Here is a 15,633-nt window from a genome sequence, read left to right as displayed (position 1 = left end):
ACCTGATGTCCAGTCCTCTGGAACTCTTCCCTCTTCCCAAGCCAATCTACACAACTTCCATATCCATTTCACAACAATCTCATCCCCATACCTCAGCATTTCACCACACACTCCATCAATTCCTGGGGCCTTTCCCATCTTGATCTTCTTCATTGCTTCCACTACTTCCGCCCTACTGATTTCTTCCTCCCTCCACTCATCTCTTCTTCTCCCAGCCACTTGTACTCTCACTGCTCTCACTCTCTACATTCAACAAATCCTCAAAGTGCTCCTTCCATCTCCTCAATTTCTCTCTCTTCTCCACCAACAATCTATTCTTCCTATCTTTCACTCCCTTACTATTTCCCCTTTCACACTGCCTTACTTTCTTTACCTCCTTCCAAAACAATTTCTTACTTTCCCTCCATTTCACACTCAGATTCCTCCCAAATTCTTCATCCACTTTCTTCTTACTCTCCTTCACCAGTCTCTTCACCTCCCTTCTCCTGCTCACATATACCTCTCTCTTCTCTCTCTCTCATCTTCTCCCCTACCTCTACTCGCTAGCCATTCACTATATGCCTTCTTCTTTTGTTCCACAGCTCGTTTCACCTCATCATTCCACCATGCTGTCCCTTGCACACCCTTGCATCTCCTCACTCCACAAACCACCTCACACGCTGCGCCTATCTCTTCCGTAAATATCTTACATACGTCTTCCACCCCTTCCATCTGCTCTAACTCATACCTTCCCAATCTTTCTTCCACTATGCTCTTATACTCTGCCATTTTCTCACTATCTTGCAACTCCTCCGTTCTTCTCACAGGAGCTGTTTCCTCCTGTCTTCCCCTTCGTCTCTTCAACAACTTTCTTTGCAGCTTTACCTTGGCCATCACTAAATGATGGTCCGAGACTCCATTCCCCCACCCTCTCCACATTCTTGCATCCAACACTTGTCTTCTCATTCGCTCATCCACACACATGTAGTCTATCATTGCCTTTCGTTCAACAAGTTCACCATCCATCCTCCTCATAACCCTCCATGTATACCTGTGGATCATCTTATGCCGAAAGTAGGTGTTGGCTATTGCCAACCCCTTACCAGCACAGATGTCCACCAAAGCACTACCATTCCCATCTACTTCAGCTGGCACACCCCACTGACCAACCACTCCATCCACACGTACATTCCCAACTTTGCCATTCATGTCTCCAATCAAAAGCACTCTCTCGCTCCTCTCAAATTTGTCCATACATGCTTCTACACTCGCCATAATAATAATAATAATAATAATAATAATAATAACAATAACAATAATAATCATCATCATCATCATCATCAACATCATCATCATCATCATCATCATAATTCAGCCTCCATCCATATTATCTTTTAAAAGTTCAGTGAAAAAAAAAAAAAAAAAAAAACAGTGACTATAAAGTGCGTATTCTCGGCGATTAAGGAAGCTCCCTAACACCTATTCCTTATTGATTTATTTTTGGATAAGGCTGGCTAATATCTCTATGTACGTTATGTATGCAGAGTATGGCGATAATAGAATGATTTAAGTAACACACAAGAGGACGACAAGGCGTAATATGAAAAATAAATCGCTTAGGAAGAGGTGTTAGGGAACTTCTTAACCGACGAGAATAAGGCCCTGAAAACAACAATGCTGTGATATTGCAACCTAACATTGATAACATTCAGTGTACGATATTTATGTGATCACTATGTATGTTCCTATATGTAAAATTAATTCAGTTATGGCTTTATGCTGCTAACTTAACGAAATCACTAAATTCTGTTGTGTTCTGTGTTTATATTCATTGTGTTCATGTTCGATTTTGTTAATATTATTCTAAACTCTATCCTCTATAATTCTTATCATATAATGTCGGCTACAGTCCAGGCTCAGGCGATTTTTTGGAAACCTAATGTAATGTTGTCTTTAGGTATACTTTTGGCGATAAAGATCAACCTCTCTCACTCTGTCTCTCTCTCTCTTTCTCTCTTTCTTTCTCTCTCTCTCTCTCTCTCTCCGTCAGTCTATCTGCGTATCTACTTACCTACCAACATACATATTGTCTGTGTGCCTGTATGTAGGTATCTATCTATCTATATCTATCTATCTATCAACATAAGCATACGAGTACATGTATTTCTGAATGTAGATGTATGTGTATGCGTATATGTAAGCATGTGTATGTAAGCATGTATGTATGTATATGTATGTTGGATGTTGTTGGAAGGACACAAGTCAAGAGTGAGAGCAGTGGAAATGAGTTATAGAGGAGCCTGTGGAGTCACGTGGAGAGACAGGCTGACGAATGAAGATATAAAGGAGCGTTGTGGTGTTGATGTGGATGTGATAGGAAGCGTTATGAGGAACATACTGAGGTGGTTTGGCCATGTGGAGAGGATGGAGGGTGAAAGACTGACGAAGAGAGTGTATGTGAGTGAGGTGGAGGGGGGAAGAGGGAGGGGGAGGCCGAGGATGAGATGGAGGGATGGGGTGGAGAGGTTTATGAGAGAGGGGGGTTTGAGTTCGGAGCAGGGCAGTGAAATGGCGGGGGACAGGGCGACTTGGAGGCGATTTGTTTGTGGCCACCCCAAACGGGATTAAGGCGTCTGGCAATAGATAGATAGATAGATAGATGTTTATATGTATGTACGTATGTATGTATTTATTCATACGCATGTTTGATGGAATGTAATACTACCCATCTGTCCACCTATCTATCTATTTATCTATCTATCTATCTGTCTCCCTCCATCGCGCTGATGTGGCTCTAATATCCAGTAGATTATCCCACCCAATCTACCAGTCGTTACAAAGAAACTGAAAAACAGAAGTTGTGGTGGGGAATGATGAAAAAAGAAAATGGAGGGGAGAGATGTGAGGGAGAGGAGATGGAGAGGAGAGGAATGAGAGAGAGGGGAGAAGAATGAGGGAGAGGGGAGAGAGATGAGGGAGAGGGGAGAGAGGGGGAAGAGTGAGGGATAGGACGGAAGGTGGAGAGAAAGGACAGAGATGGAAGGGTTAGAAATGGGAGAGAGAATGGGGGCGGTTGGAAGAAGAGAGGGGAAAGTGAGGGTGGGAGAGAGGGAGAGTAGAGGGACATAAGATATAAGAAGAGAGAGAGAGAGAGAGAGAGAGAGAGAGAGAGAGAGAGAGAGAGAGAGAGAGAGAGAGATTACGTATGATTTCCTTTCTTCTGTCATTTGTCTTTCTTGTCTTCTCCCCATCCCTCCCCTCTTTCTTTTCTTATTTTCTCTCCACCTCTCGCTTACCTCCACTCCTCTTCTTCCTCTTCCCTTTCCTCTTCTCTTCCAGTCTTACCTTTCTCTCTTCTCTTCCTCCACCTCGTCCTTCCTTCCTATTTTTTTTCAGCCCTCCCTTTCCTCTTCTTTCTTTCGTCCTTTCGTCTTCCACTCTTCCCCCATTCTCCCTTTTTAGTCTTTTTTTCTTCCCTCTGTTGCCTCCTCTTCTCCTTAATTTTCCCTCCTGTCGTATATCAATCCCTTCTTCCTCCTTCCCTCCTCTTCTCCTCCTTAATCCTCCCTTCTTATCGTCTATTATTCCCGTCTCCCTCCTTCCCTCCTTCCTCTCGTGCATTATTCCCTTCCTCCTGTCTCCTTCACTCCCACTCATTCACTTGGTCTCTGCATCAACGAGTGGAAAGCTACTGTATATATTTCCTCAGTTTCTCTCTCCTTTCTTCCAAACGATTTTTCAATTTCGTACCATTAATTTACTTCTTCACCAATTCACTTCATATCTGGCACAACTGTTCCTTAGGGTAACAGTCCCAGGCACCTTTTTCTTTTGTTCGTATTTTACGTATGTTAAAGGGATTTGTGGGATCAAATTTCGAAGTATGTACACAAGCACATTTTGAGATCATATTTTTGTATGTTCCTTTATCATCATGGCAAGTTACAAAGAAGCATTTAATATACTACAGCTATGTGGAGACCATTTTGCATTCCCTTGGGCATGTTGGCAGTCGAGGTCTCTCATATTTTCTCCAAAATGTCCCCTTTCAACATTCACTTAACCGCCTTTCTCCTTTTTTATTGCACTCCTCTCTTCTGTTTTCTTCCTCTTCTTTTTCCCTCTGTTTTCCTCCTCTTTCAAAATTTTCCTATCTTCCTCCTCCTTCTCCGCCTCTTCCTTTTTCTTCTCTCTTTATCTTCTTCTTCTTCTTCTTCTCCTCTTCTTTCTCCTTCTCCTCCTCCTCCTCCTCCTCCTCCTCCTCCTTTTCCTCCTTCTCCTCCTCCTCCTCCTCCTTCTCCTCCTCACTTGTTATTTAGCTTCATGTCTAGCTTCCACATCCACTGAAATGGCACTGTCGTCTCCTTCACTTTTCCCTTGTCCCCTCCTCTCTCTCTCTCTCTCTCTCTCTCTCTCTCTCTCTCTCTCTCTCTCTCTCTTTTTGTTTCATTTCCCTCCATTCCTATTTTGTCTTTTCCCTCCTTCTTCTTCTCCTCTTTTTCCCTTCTTCTCATTCTTCCCTTCAGCCCTTCTTTTCGGTCTTCTATATTCGGTCTTCTCTCTCCTCTTTACAGCCCTCATCTTCCTCTCTCCTCCATTTCCCTCCTCTTTTTCCTCCCTCCTCTTCCTCCTGCCCCTTCTCCTCTCTTCCTCCTCCTCTTCTCTTCCTCCTCCTCTTCTCTTCCTGAACTCTTCCTTCTCCTCCTCTTCCTCTTCTCTTCCTGAACTCTTCCTTCTCCTCCTCCTCCTCTTCCCACACTCTCGAGAAAGGCACCCGATAACTTGGATGTTCGCGAAACATGAGCGTCCATACTTCCCTTTTCCTCCTTCTTCCTTTTCTTGCCTTGCTTCCTCTTCCTATTCTGTCTCCCTTTCTTCCTCTCTCCTCTTCCCCCCCCTTCCTCTTTCTCATCCTCCCTCCATACCTCCTTTCTTGCCTTCTATCATTCTTCTCCAGTCTTTTACCGCCACATTTGGTTCTTTTCCACAGCATTTCTTTCTCTATTAGCTTTCTGCTTGCTTCTCTCTCTCTCTCTCTCTCTCTCTCCTCCCACAATTAAGCTCTCATGTTCCTTCCTCATTCTCTTCCTAATCACCCTTCCCCTTCTCCTTCTCTCCTTTCACTCATGCCTAGTTTTCACATGTCCAAACTTTACCCTCTCCTCCTCACTTTCATCCCTCCTCCTCTCGTTCCCTTTCTCCTATCATTCCTTTACTCCTTTTTCCTGCCTTCCTCTCCCTTCCTTCTTCTTTCCTCTATCTCTTTATTCTTCTCTCCCTCTCAAGTCTTCTCTCAGTATTCCCACTCATACTTTCCTCTTCTCTGCCGTCCATCACTTCTCTCATCTTCTCTGATCCTTTCCTGCGTTTCTCCCCCTCCTCCCCCTTGCCCTCTTTTTCATACCCCACATCTTCCCCCTCTTCTTCCTTTCTCTTTCCTTCCTGCTCCTCTTCTTCCTACCTCTTTCCCTCCTGCTCCGCTTCTTCTTACCTCTTTCCTCCCTCTTCTTCTTCCTGCCACTTTCCTTCCTGCTCCTCGTCTTCTACCTCTTTCCTTTTTCTTTTTCCTTCTTTTGCCTACGTCTTTCCCTCCTCCTCCTCCTCCTCCTCTTCCTTTCTTTTTTCCCCTCCTCCTCCTTCTCATCTTCTTATCTCTTCCTTTTACCCTCTCTTCTTCCTGCCTCCCTCGATCCTCTACTTTCTTCCCTACTTCTTTTCTTCCTCCTCCCTCTTCTTCCTACCGCTTTCTTTCCTCCTCCTCTTCTTCCTACCTCATTCCTTCCTTCCTCCTCTTCTTTCTACCTCTTTCCTTCCACCTTCTCCTCTTCTTCTCTCCGTTTCCCCCATTCACTTGTTATAGAGGATGATGCTGGCTTCCACACCCACTGTAATGGCACCCTCATCATCTCTAAGTACTCATCTCTCCCTCCTATCTTCTTTTCCCTCCTCCTTCCTCCTTCTTTCGTTCCTCCTACCTTCCCTTTGCTCTTCTTTGTTCCCCTCTCCTTTCGTTTCGTTCTTCATGCCTTTATTCTTCCAATCTTCTCTCAGTATCTCCAGGTGGACCCTCCTCTTACATGTCTTCCATCATTTCTTCTCTCATCACTCTCAATCTCTCGCCCCTTTTCTCTCTCTCTCCTCCTGCCTCGCTCCTCTCTTCATCATTATCTTTCCACCTCTTCTTCCAGCCTCTTCCCTCCTTCCTCCTCCCTTCCTTTTCCTCCTCCTCTTCTTCCCTCCACTCACTTGCCATCCAGTATGATGTCCAGGCTTCACACCCTTTAGAATGGCACCCAGTTGACTTTGATGTCCACGAGGCATGAGATATTCCATTCTTCCCTTCCCTCCTTCGTGTCTCTCTTCTTCACTTCCCCTCTCCTTTCTCTCTTCCTCTCTTTCTCCTTCTTCCTTTACTTTCCTCCTTCTCCTTTTCTTCTCCTCCTCTTCTTTTCCCTCCTTCTTCCCTTTCTTTCCTGTTTCCTCTCTCCCCTCTCTCTTTCATCCTTTTCCTTTCTTCCTTCTTTCTTTCTCCTTCTCCCATGTACATCATCTTTCTAACATTCTCTTCTTCTTCCTTCCTTCCTCTCTCCCTTTCTTCTTCTCTTCCTTTCTTTCCCTTTCTTCTTCCTTTCCTTTCCTCCGTCTCCTTTCTTTCTCCTTCTCCCATGTATTTCCTCTTGCTTACCTATCCCCCTTCTTTCCTTTCTTCCTTACTTCTTCTCTCCCTTGTCTCTCACTTTCTTCCTCTCACTTCTTCTATTCCTTTCCTCATTTTCTGTCTCCTTCTCCTCTGTCTATCCACTTTCTTATCCCCTATCTCCCTTTTACAGCCGATTTCTTTCCATCTCATACACAATGTTTCTTCCTGCATGGCTATCCTTGTCTTTAACGCAGAGAATAAATTTGTTAGTGAAAATCTTCCCTATAAAAAACAGCCTCGAAAGGACACTGTTTTTCTTTGGACTCATCTGGACTCCCTTTGTACTCCTGTTCTGCTCGCCTCTTCCTTTCTCTTTCTTCTTTCTTTTTTTCCACTACCGATCTCTCCTGTGCTTCCTTCCCCTACCCTCTTCCTCCTCCACCGTTTCCTCTCCTCCTCCTCCTCCTCCTCCTCCTCCTCCATCTCGTCCCCTTCTACTCCTCCTCCTCCTGTTCCTCCTCCTCTTCTACCCCTGCTCCTCCTCTTCCCCCTAACTCACTTTTCCTTTGTTTTCCCTTCCCTCTCGTTCCTCCTCAGCCTCCTGCTGCTCCTCCTGCTCATCCTCCTCCTCCCACTCTTCTTCCTTCCTTCTCCTCTTCCTCCTCCGCCTCCTCCTCCTCCTCCTCCTCCTCCTTCTCCTCCTCCTCTTCTTCCTTCCTCCTCCTCCTCCTCCTCTTCCTCCACTCACTTGTTATAGAGAATGATGTCTGGCTTCCACACCCTCTGGAACGGCACCCTGATCACCTGGATGCCGCCGAAATCTGAGCTGTTCCAGGTGAGGTGCGCGTCAGTCCACACCTGCGTCAGCCAGCAATTAGTAGTGAGGATTTGGTTCTTCTCGTCCTGAGGGGAGAGAAAGATGTTAGAGGGGAGGGAAGAAGAGAGAGAGGGTGTTAGAAGGAGGAGGGAGAGGAGGAAAGCGAGAGAGGATGTTAGAGGGAGGAATGAAAGGAGGAAAGAAGAGAGAGAGAGAGAGAGAGAGAGAGAGAGAGAGAGAGAGAGAGAGATGTTAAGAGGGAGGGAAGAAAGGAGGAATGAAGAGAGAAAGGATGAAGCTAGGAGGAAAGAAAAGAGGATTGAAGAGAGAGAGGAGGATGTTAGAGGGAGGACTGAAAGGAGAAAAAAAAGAAAGAGAATGATGTTAGGTGGAAAAACAGAAGGAAAAAAGAGAGAGAGGATGTTAGAGGGAGGAATGAAAGGAAGAAAGAGAGAGAGGATGTTAGAGGGAGGAATGAAGGGAGGAAAGAAGAAAGAGAGGATGTTAGAGGGAGGAATGAAAGGAGAAAAAGGTGCAAGAGGATGATGTCAGGTGTAAAAACGGAAAGAAAGAAGACAGAGAGAAAGATGCTAAAAGGAGGAAGGAAAGGAGGAAAGAAAAGACGATGTTAGGAAGAAAGAAAGGAGGAAAGAGGGAGGACGATGTTAGGAAAAAAGGAAGGAAGAAGAGAGAGATGTTACAAATAGGGAAGAAAGAAGGAAAGAAGAGAAAGGAGGATTTTAGGAGGAGGAATAAAGGAGGAATGAAGAGCGAGGAGGATATTTGGTGAAAAAAAAAGTAGAGAAGAGAGATGTTAGGAGGAAAGGAAGAAGGAAAGGAGAGAGAGAGAGAGAGAGAGAGAGAGAGAGAGAGAGGATGTTAAAGGGAGGAATGAAAGGAGGAAAGAAGAAAGAGAGGATGTTAGAGGGAGGGAAGAATGGAGAAAAAAAAGAAAGAGGATGATATTAGGTGAAAAACGGAAAGAAAGAAGAGAGAGGGAAGGATGTTAGAAGCAGGAAGGAAAGGAGGAAAAAGAGAGGACGATGTTAGGAGGAAAGAAAGGAGGAAAGAGAGTGGACAGTGTTAGGAGGAAAGGAGGAAAGAGAGAGGACAATGTTAGGAGGAAAAAGGGAAGGAAGAAAAGAGAGATGTTAGAAGGTGGGAAGAAAGGAGGAAAGAATTGAAAGGAGGATTTTAAGAGGAGGAAGAAAGGAGGTCAAGAAGAGAGAGGAGGATGTTTGAAGAAGGAAGACAGGAGGAAAGAAGAGAGAGGAGCCGTTAGAAAGAGAGGAAAATGGAGAGAAAGTACTGTAGAGATAAGGAAGAGGAAAAGAGGACAAGGAGAGGAGGAAAGACAGTCAAGCAGCTGTGAAGTAGAAGGGAACAAGAAAGGAAAGATAAAGATAGGGGCTAGCTAAGGGGAGAGAGAGAGAGAGAGAGAGAGAGAGAGAGAGGCATGAATAAATGAGGAAAAGATAGAGAAGGGCCAGCTATATTAATTTTGCGATAGGTCACTTACACAATGGTAGTTATCTGGATGCCAATTACCATGTATTTATTTTTTCATGTAGAGCAAAGCATGTGATATAAGCATTGAAACTTTTAATTGACTCGGTGGAAATAAAAGAAAAAAAATGTAATTCAGTTCTCGGTTTAATATACACAGCTTTTTATGGATTTGGCTTTTTAAATTTCACTTTACATTATCGTTGTTATTTGAACACCAATGGTACGAATAAAAAACGCAGCCGGAGTTGGTAAATAATGATAACAACAGTAATACAGGGCAAAGAGAAAACAACAATACACACAACAACTTCGATATCTAAGACACATAAGAGGACATTACAGGCTAAGTGGACGGTGGAAATTTCTACCCGCAACTACTACGCAGAACAAAGAACATAACAACCGAAATATCTGATCATATTTTTTTTTTTTTTTTTTATGCGAGGAAGAAGGAACCAAAGGCCATGAGCCCGCAGTAACAGTTCCCTCCAAGAGAAAAACAAAATACAATAGAGAGCCAAATTCAAGATCCGATCATTTTGAGATGCCTGGACACACTACGTTTGAAAGACTGGAGATCATAGGCAGAAGGAAATACAGACAGAGGGAGACAGTTCCAGAGCTGACCTGTTGCATAAATGAAAGACTGGGAGTAACGGTTAACTCTTGCATTAGAGAGTTGGACAGAAAAGGGATGAGAGTTTGCTGCCAGACGGGTGCTACGCGCCCGTCGTAGAGGTGGAGGAATGCAAGCAGACAGTTCAGAGGAGCAGTGACCATTAAAGTAGCGATAGAAAAGAGATAAAGATGCAACAGTGCGGCGAAGAGACAGAGGTTGAAGGGAGTCAGTAAGAGGAGAGTTAATGAGACGAAAAGCCTTTGACTCCACCCTATTGAGAAGAGCTGTATGTGGGGAGCCTCCCCACACATGAGAGTTGTACTCCACACAGGGGCGGATAAAACCCCTGTATAGAGTCAACAATTGTGCAGGGGTAAAGAAAGAGCGGAGTCGGCTTAGCACACCCAATCTCTTGGAAGCAGATTTTACAAGAGATGTAATATGAACTTTCCAAGATAAGTCCCGAGTAAATGAAACCCCAAGCATGTTCAAGGATGATGCAGGATTAATCTGAATATTATTAAACATTAGTGGGTATACCTGTGGAAGATTTTGTCGGGTTGATAGGTGTAAGAACTGAGTCTTAGATGCATTAAAGACAACCATATTATTTTTACCCCAGTCAGAGATATGAGCCAAGTCAGACATTAGGTGTGCCATAGCCTCATCCCTTGTTTCTTGAAGTAACTGTTGAGATGGGCGTTGCGGGAACCGAATGGAAAGGTGAAGGGTGGAGTCATCAGCGTATGAGTGGATAGGGTTAGATGTACAGCTTAGAAGATCATTGATGAATGAAAGGAAGAGAGTTGGTGATAGGACAGAGCCCTGAGGAACACCACTGTTGATAGATCTAGGAGAAGAACGATGACCGTCTACGACAGCAGCTATAGAACGACCAGAAAGGAAGCTAGCGATGAAGGCACAGATAGAAGGATAGAAACCGTAGGAGGGCAGTTTGGAAATTAAAGATTTATGCCAGACTCGATCGAAAGCCTTTGATATGTCAAGTGCAATGGCAAAGCTTTCGCCAAAGTCCCGAAAGGAGGATGACCAGGAGTCTGAAAGGTAGGTGAGAAGATCGCCAGTGGAGCGTCCCTGACGGAACCCATACTGACGATCGGAAAGAAGGTTGTGATAGGAAAGATGCCTTAAAATTTTTCTATTAAGAATTGACTCGAAAACTTTTGAAATACAGGACGTTAAAGCAATTGGACGATAGTTGGAGGGTTGGGAGTGGTCACCCTTCTTTGGGACTGGCTGAATGAGGGCAAACTTCCAGCAAGAAGGAAAGGTACAAGTTGACAGACAAAGGCGAAATAGTTTGCCTAGGCAGGGTGTAAGCACAGAAGCACAGTTTTTGAGAACAACGGGAGGGACCCCATCAGGCCCATATGCCTTGTTAGTACTGAGGCCAGTAATGGCAGAAAATACATCACCTGAAGAAATTTTAATGTCAGCCATGAGGAAGTCAGAGGGGGGAAGTGATGGAGGAACAGCACCGGAATCGTCTAAGGTGGAATTGGAGGAGAAAGTCTGTGCGAAGAGATCTGCTTTATCAGTAGAAGAAATAGCTACAGAACCATCAGAGTAGAAAAGAGGAGGGAAGGATGATGAGGTAAAGTTGTTAGAAAGATTTTTGGCAAGGTGCCAGAAGGAGCGGGAAGAATTCGAGTTGGAGAGTTGACAGCATTTAGTATGGATGAAATTATTTTTAGTAGAGCGAAGAACAGACTTAGCACGATTCCGGGCAGAAACGTAAAGATGATGTGATTTAGGGGTGGGTTGGCTCCGGTACCTTTTGTAGGCCCTCTCCTTGTTGCGGACAGCATTAGAACAAGCGTGATTAAACCAAGGCTTTCTTGCGTTAGTCAAAGGATATGAGAAAGGAATGTATGCTTCCATGCCCGAGAGAATATATATATATATATATATATATATATATATACACACGTGTCCGACTCTGGGCAAAGGCTTCAGGGACTATTCCCAAGTCCTAGTAGTCCTCCTCGGGGCCTAGCAGTCCTCCTACATCTCCACATGTCTTCACTTCGGCGCTAACACCCACCATCCTTACTGAATACATGCTAGGGCTGTCTCATACAGGATTGGTGTACTGGTATTAGCGGGGGTACTTTTATGACATGTGGGCGGGTCATGTGGTAGATCAGAAAAATCTGCTTTTTATGAAATTAAAATCCTTAAACTGTTCCCTACCCCAGCCGGGATTCGAGCCTGGGTCCATTAGTACTGAAGACAGCCTCTCTACCGAGTCTGCCACCGCCATCCCCAGATACAGTAATTATAAGAGACATGAAAGAAAAAGGGGATCAGTATATGTTTCTCGTGGCAAGACACACAAACAAATAAATGCGTAACAGATCCCTTTACATGCGTAACAAATCCCTTCAATTCGTAACAAATCCCTTTAAATGCGTAACATCTTAAATGTGTAACAGATCTTTTTAAATGCCCAACAGATCCCTTTAAATGCGTAAGAGATCCCTTTACACGTGTAACAGATCCCTTTAAACGTGTAACATATCCCTTTAAATCTGTAACAGATCCTTTTAAATGGGTAACAGATTCCTTGAAATGCGCAACATACCACTTTAAATGCGTATCATAGCCCTTTAAAAGCGCAACAGATCCCTTTAAATCCGTAACAGGTCCCCTTAAACGCGTCATACGGCTGGAAGCATTTGCCATGACACGCTTTTCAAATATCACACGTCAATGAAGGCAATAGCACCACGTTAATTTGCCGATAGTTTCTGGTTGAGTCACCCCTTTGCCACTTTACCCAATTCAGTGATTCCCTTAAGTGATATGTGGATGATATTTTAGTCAGAGGAGCCTTGAATTATCCACTCATTTTTTAAGATTTTTTTTTTTTTTCATATTTATCTCAGACTTGTGTTAATTATTTTTTTTGTTTTGTTGGAATAGGGTATCGATAGTGTAGGCGTAAGAGTTGCTATAGATTCATCTGACTATTTTTCTATTTTATGAAAGCGAGAGAGAGAGAGAGAGAGAGAGAGAGAGAGAGAAGATATGGGAGTTAAGGCAAAATAGCAAAAGGCTGCCAGGATTCTATTATAATTCTTAAGTAGATAGATAAAGTCATACAGCCAGATAGATAGAAAGATAGACAAATAGACAGAAAGATATAGATAGATAGACAGATCCCGTATCATACATACATACAAAAATACATATATACATAGACAAATACAGTAATTAAATAAAGAGGTAGACAGACACAGACAGACACACTGGCAGACAGACAAAGAGACAGGTAGAGAGACGGACAGATACGGATAGATAGATAAATAGACGGAGACAGACAGATAGATATATAGACTGGGGCTATACAAATAAATTGATAAATAGTCTGGAAATATACTCAGAAGACAGAATGACACAAATATATATTAAAAGAGGAAAGACGAAGACAGAGACAAACAGGAACACTGAAAGACAGATAGATAAGAAAAAGAAATACTGAATAGAAAGACATATTGATCATTAGGCTAAAAACATAGATAGATAGACAGATAGACGGATAGATAGACAGATGGATAAACAGATAATATAACAGACAGGAGACAGACTTGTAGAAGGTGATCTTTTTGGAGAAACTCATGCAGTAGCTCTTGATATCTCTAAAGCTTTCGACAGAGTATGGCACCGTTCCCTGCTGTCCAAACTCCCTTGCTATGAACTAACGTCTTTTGTTCCTTTGATTTCTTCTTATCTTAGTGACAGGAAAATAAGAGTAAAAGTAGATGATGTATATTCGAATTTCCACTCAATTAACGCCGGCGTGCCGCAGGGATCAGTTCTGGCGCCAACCCTATTTCTGGTTCATATTAATGATCTCTTATCTGTCACTCACAATTCCATTCACTCATATGCAGATGACTCAACACTACAAAGTTCATTCACACTCAGACATCCATTTACAAAGTCTAATATCTCTACCTCTCAACTCAGTACAGCCATCTCCATAAATCAAGATCTATCTACAATCAGTGAATGGGGACAAAACAATCTTGTCTCTTTTAATGCTAGTAAAATTAAATATATACAGTTTACTAATAGACAGATACTGCCAGATTCGTACATTACCTTCAGTGCTACTAATATTCCCATCTCCAAAAGTATTGAAATTCTTGGTGTCTCACTTAACAGTGCCCTCAGCTGGACCTCTCATGTCAGATCACTTGCTAAAACCGCCTCAAAGAAACTTGGATTATTGTACAGAGTCCGTAACTTCTTCGCCGATGAGCAGTTAGCTATAATTTATGAGTCATGTGCGCTCTCAGCTTGAATATTGCTCACCCTTGTGGAATGGTTGTGGTGAGGTTGCATTAAGACAACTAGACAAAATTCAGAATAAAGCTGTTAGAATCATTAACAACCCTGCCATTACATATAAACTACCTCCCCTGCAAGTAAGAAGGAATGTTGCCTCCCTTGCATTATTTTACAGATATTTTTTTGGCAAATGCTCAGACGAAGTTGCGTCCATGGTGCCACCTCTCTATGCTTTCCCTCGTGCTACACGGGCATCTGGTAGCGCTCATGACTGGAATGTCACTCAACCATATTGCAGAACTTCTGCCTATCAGAATTCTTTCATTCCCCGAATTGCATCTCTGGAACTCGCTTCCCCAGAGTTGTTTTCCTCCAAATTTCAACCCACAACTGTTCAAGTCTAAATGTTACAGATATTTTATGAACAGAGGACTCCAGTAATCTGGTGTATGGATTATTTTTTTTTTACCCATTTGTTTTTCCTTCCTGCGTTCGGTTATTAAAAAAAATAAAAAAACTGAGAGAGAACATGTTTGATTAGCAAGACAGAGAGACAGACAGACAGACAGGCAGACAGACGGACAGATAGAAATATAGAGAAACGATAGATAAACGGTTGGGATGATGGAAGAAACGATGGAGCAACTAATAGACTGGTCAAGTATGATTCATTGATAGATAGATAGATAGACAGAATAAGAGAGAGAGAGAGAGAGAGAGAGAGAGAGAGAGAGAGAGAGAGACTGACAGGTAGATATGTAGGTATTTAGACAATGATATATAAACAGAGATGGAGAGAAATGATAGAATGATTGATACACAGACAGAATTATTGAAAGACAGATACAGATAAATAAAACTATTGAAAGATAGACAGACAGATAGACAGATATATAAACAGATGAAGTGAAAAATTAACAGACACACACACATACAAATAAGAATATTTTAAGTGAAGAAAGGGAAAGGCAAATTAGAGGAAAAAGAAGCAATTAGATAAACGTAGAAAAGAAGAGTAAGGGAAAAAAGTGAAAGAGAGCAAGGAAGAAAGAAAGTGGGTGAGAGAAATGAGAGAAAATTATTGTGACTGAATGAAAAGAAAGAGGGAATAAGAAAAAAGGGAAGGATTGTGTGATAACAGTATTGGGAAGACAAGAAGATAAAAAGGCGGAAATGAAAATATCTCTGGTTACTGCTGATTAAATTGTGTGTGTGTGTGTGTGTGTGTGTGTGTGTGTGTGTGTGTGTGTGTGTGTGTGTGTGTGTGTGTGTGTGTGTGTGTGTGAGAGAGAGAGAGAGAGAGAGAGAGAGAGAGAGAATCTTTTTTGTGTGTGTGTCCTACTTTGCGCAGATATGAAGGTCGGTTTTCTGAGGACTAGCACTCCTACGTACCACATACTTCACATGTCACCATTTCAGCACTAATACCCACCTACCATATTGAATAACGATGACGACTAATATAATGCTATGAGAACTGGTGGTTTATTTTGTCAGTGAGGTTTGTGGAAGGCTAGTGAGATGTATTTTAGTGAAATTCGGTTCAGAAATCTCTTCCCTTTCCCAGAGTTACCCCTCTCTCTCTCTCTCTCTCTCTCTCTCTCTCTTTGTGTGTGTGTGTGTGTGTGTGTGTGTGTGTGTGTGTGTGTGTGTGTGTGTGTGTGCTTGCGTGCAACCGCTCTCGTGTGAGGCAGACGAGAAGACAAGGATTATTTGGAGGCAAGAGTATGAAGGCGAAGTCTGAGGAGCTTA

The 15,633-nt window shown here is 42.9% G+C and overlaps 1 protein-coding gene across 1 annotated transcript in view; it reads right to left on the bottom strand.

The window, feature by feature from the left end:
- LOC145405241 (neuronal acetylcholine receptor subunit alpha-10-like) overlaps window positions 1-15,633 on the bottom strand; it is a 91,550-nt gene that overhangs the window by 55,125 nt on the left and 20,792 nt on the right. The window contains exon 2 of the mRNA XM_080276662.1: window positions 7,368-7,522. Within this exon, the coding sequence (XP_080132788.1) occupies window positions 7,368-7,522 (155 nt within the window). The remainder of the gene's footprint in view (window positions 1-7,367; window positions 7,523-15,633) is intronic.

The sequence above is a fragment of the Coenobita brevimanus genome, chromosome 66 (genome assembly GCF_032717465.1).
Source record: "Coenobita brevimanus isolate Jiangsu-jjx chromosome 66, ASM3271746v2, whole genome shotgun sequence".
NCBI lineage: Eukaryota > Metazoa > Arthropoda > Malacostraca > Decapoda > Coenobitidae > Coenobita > Coenobita brevimanus.
The sequence above is the reverse complement of the archived record's forward strand: the minus strand, read 5'-3'. Positions and strand labels throughout refer to the sequence as shown.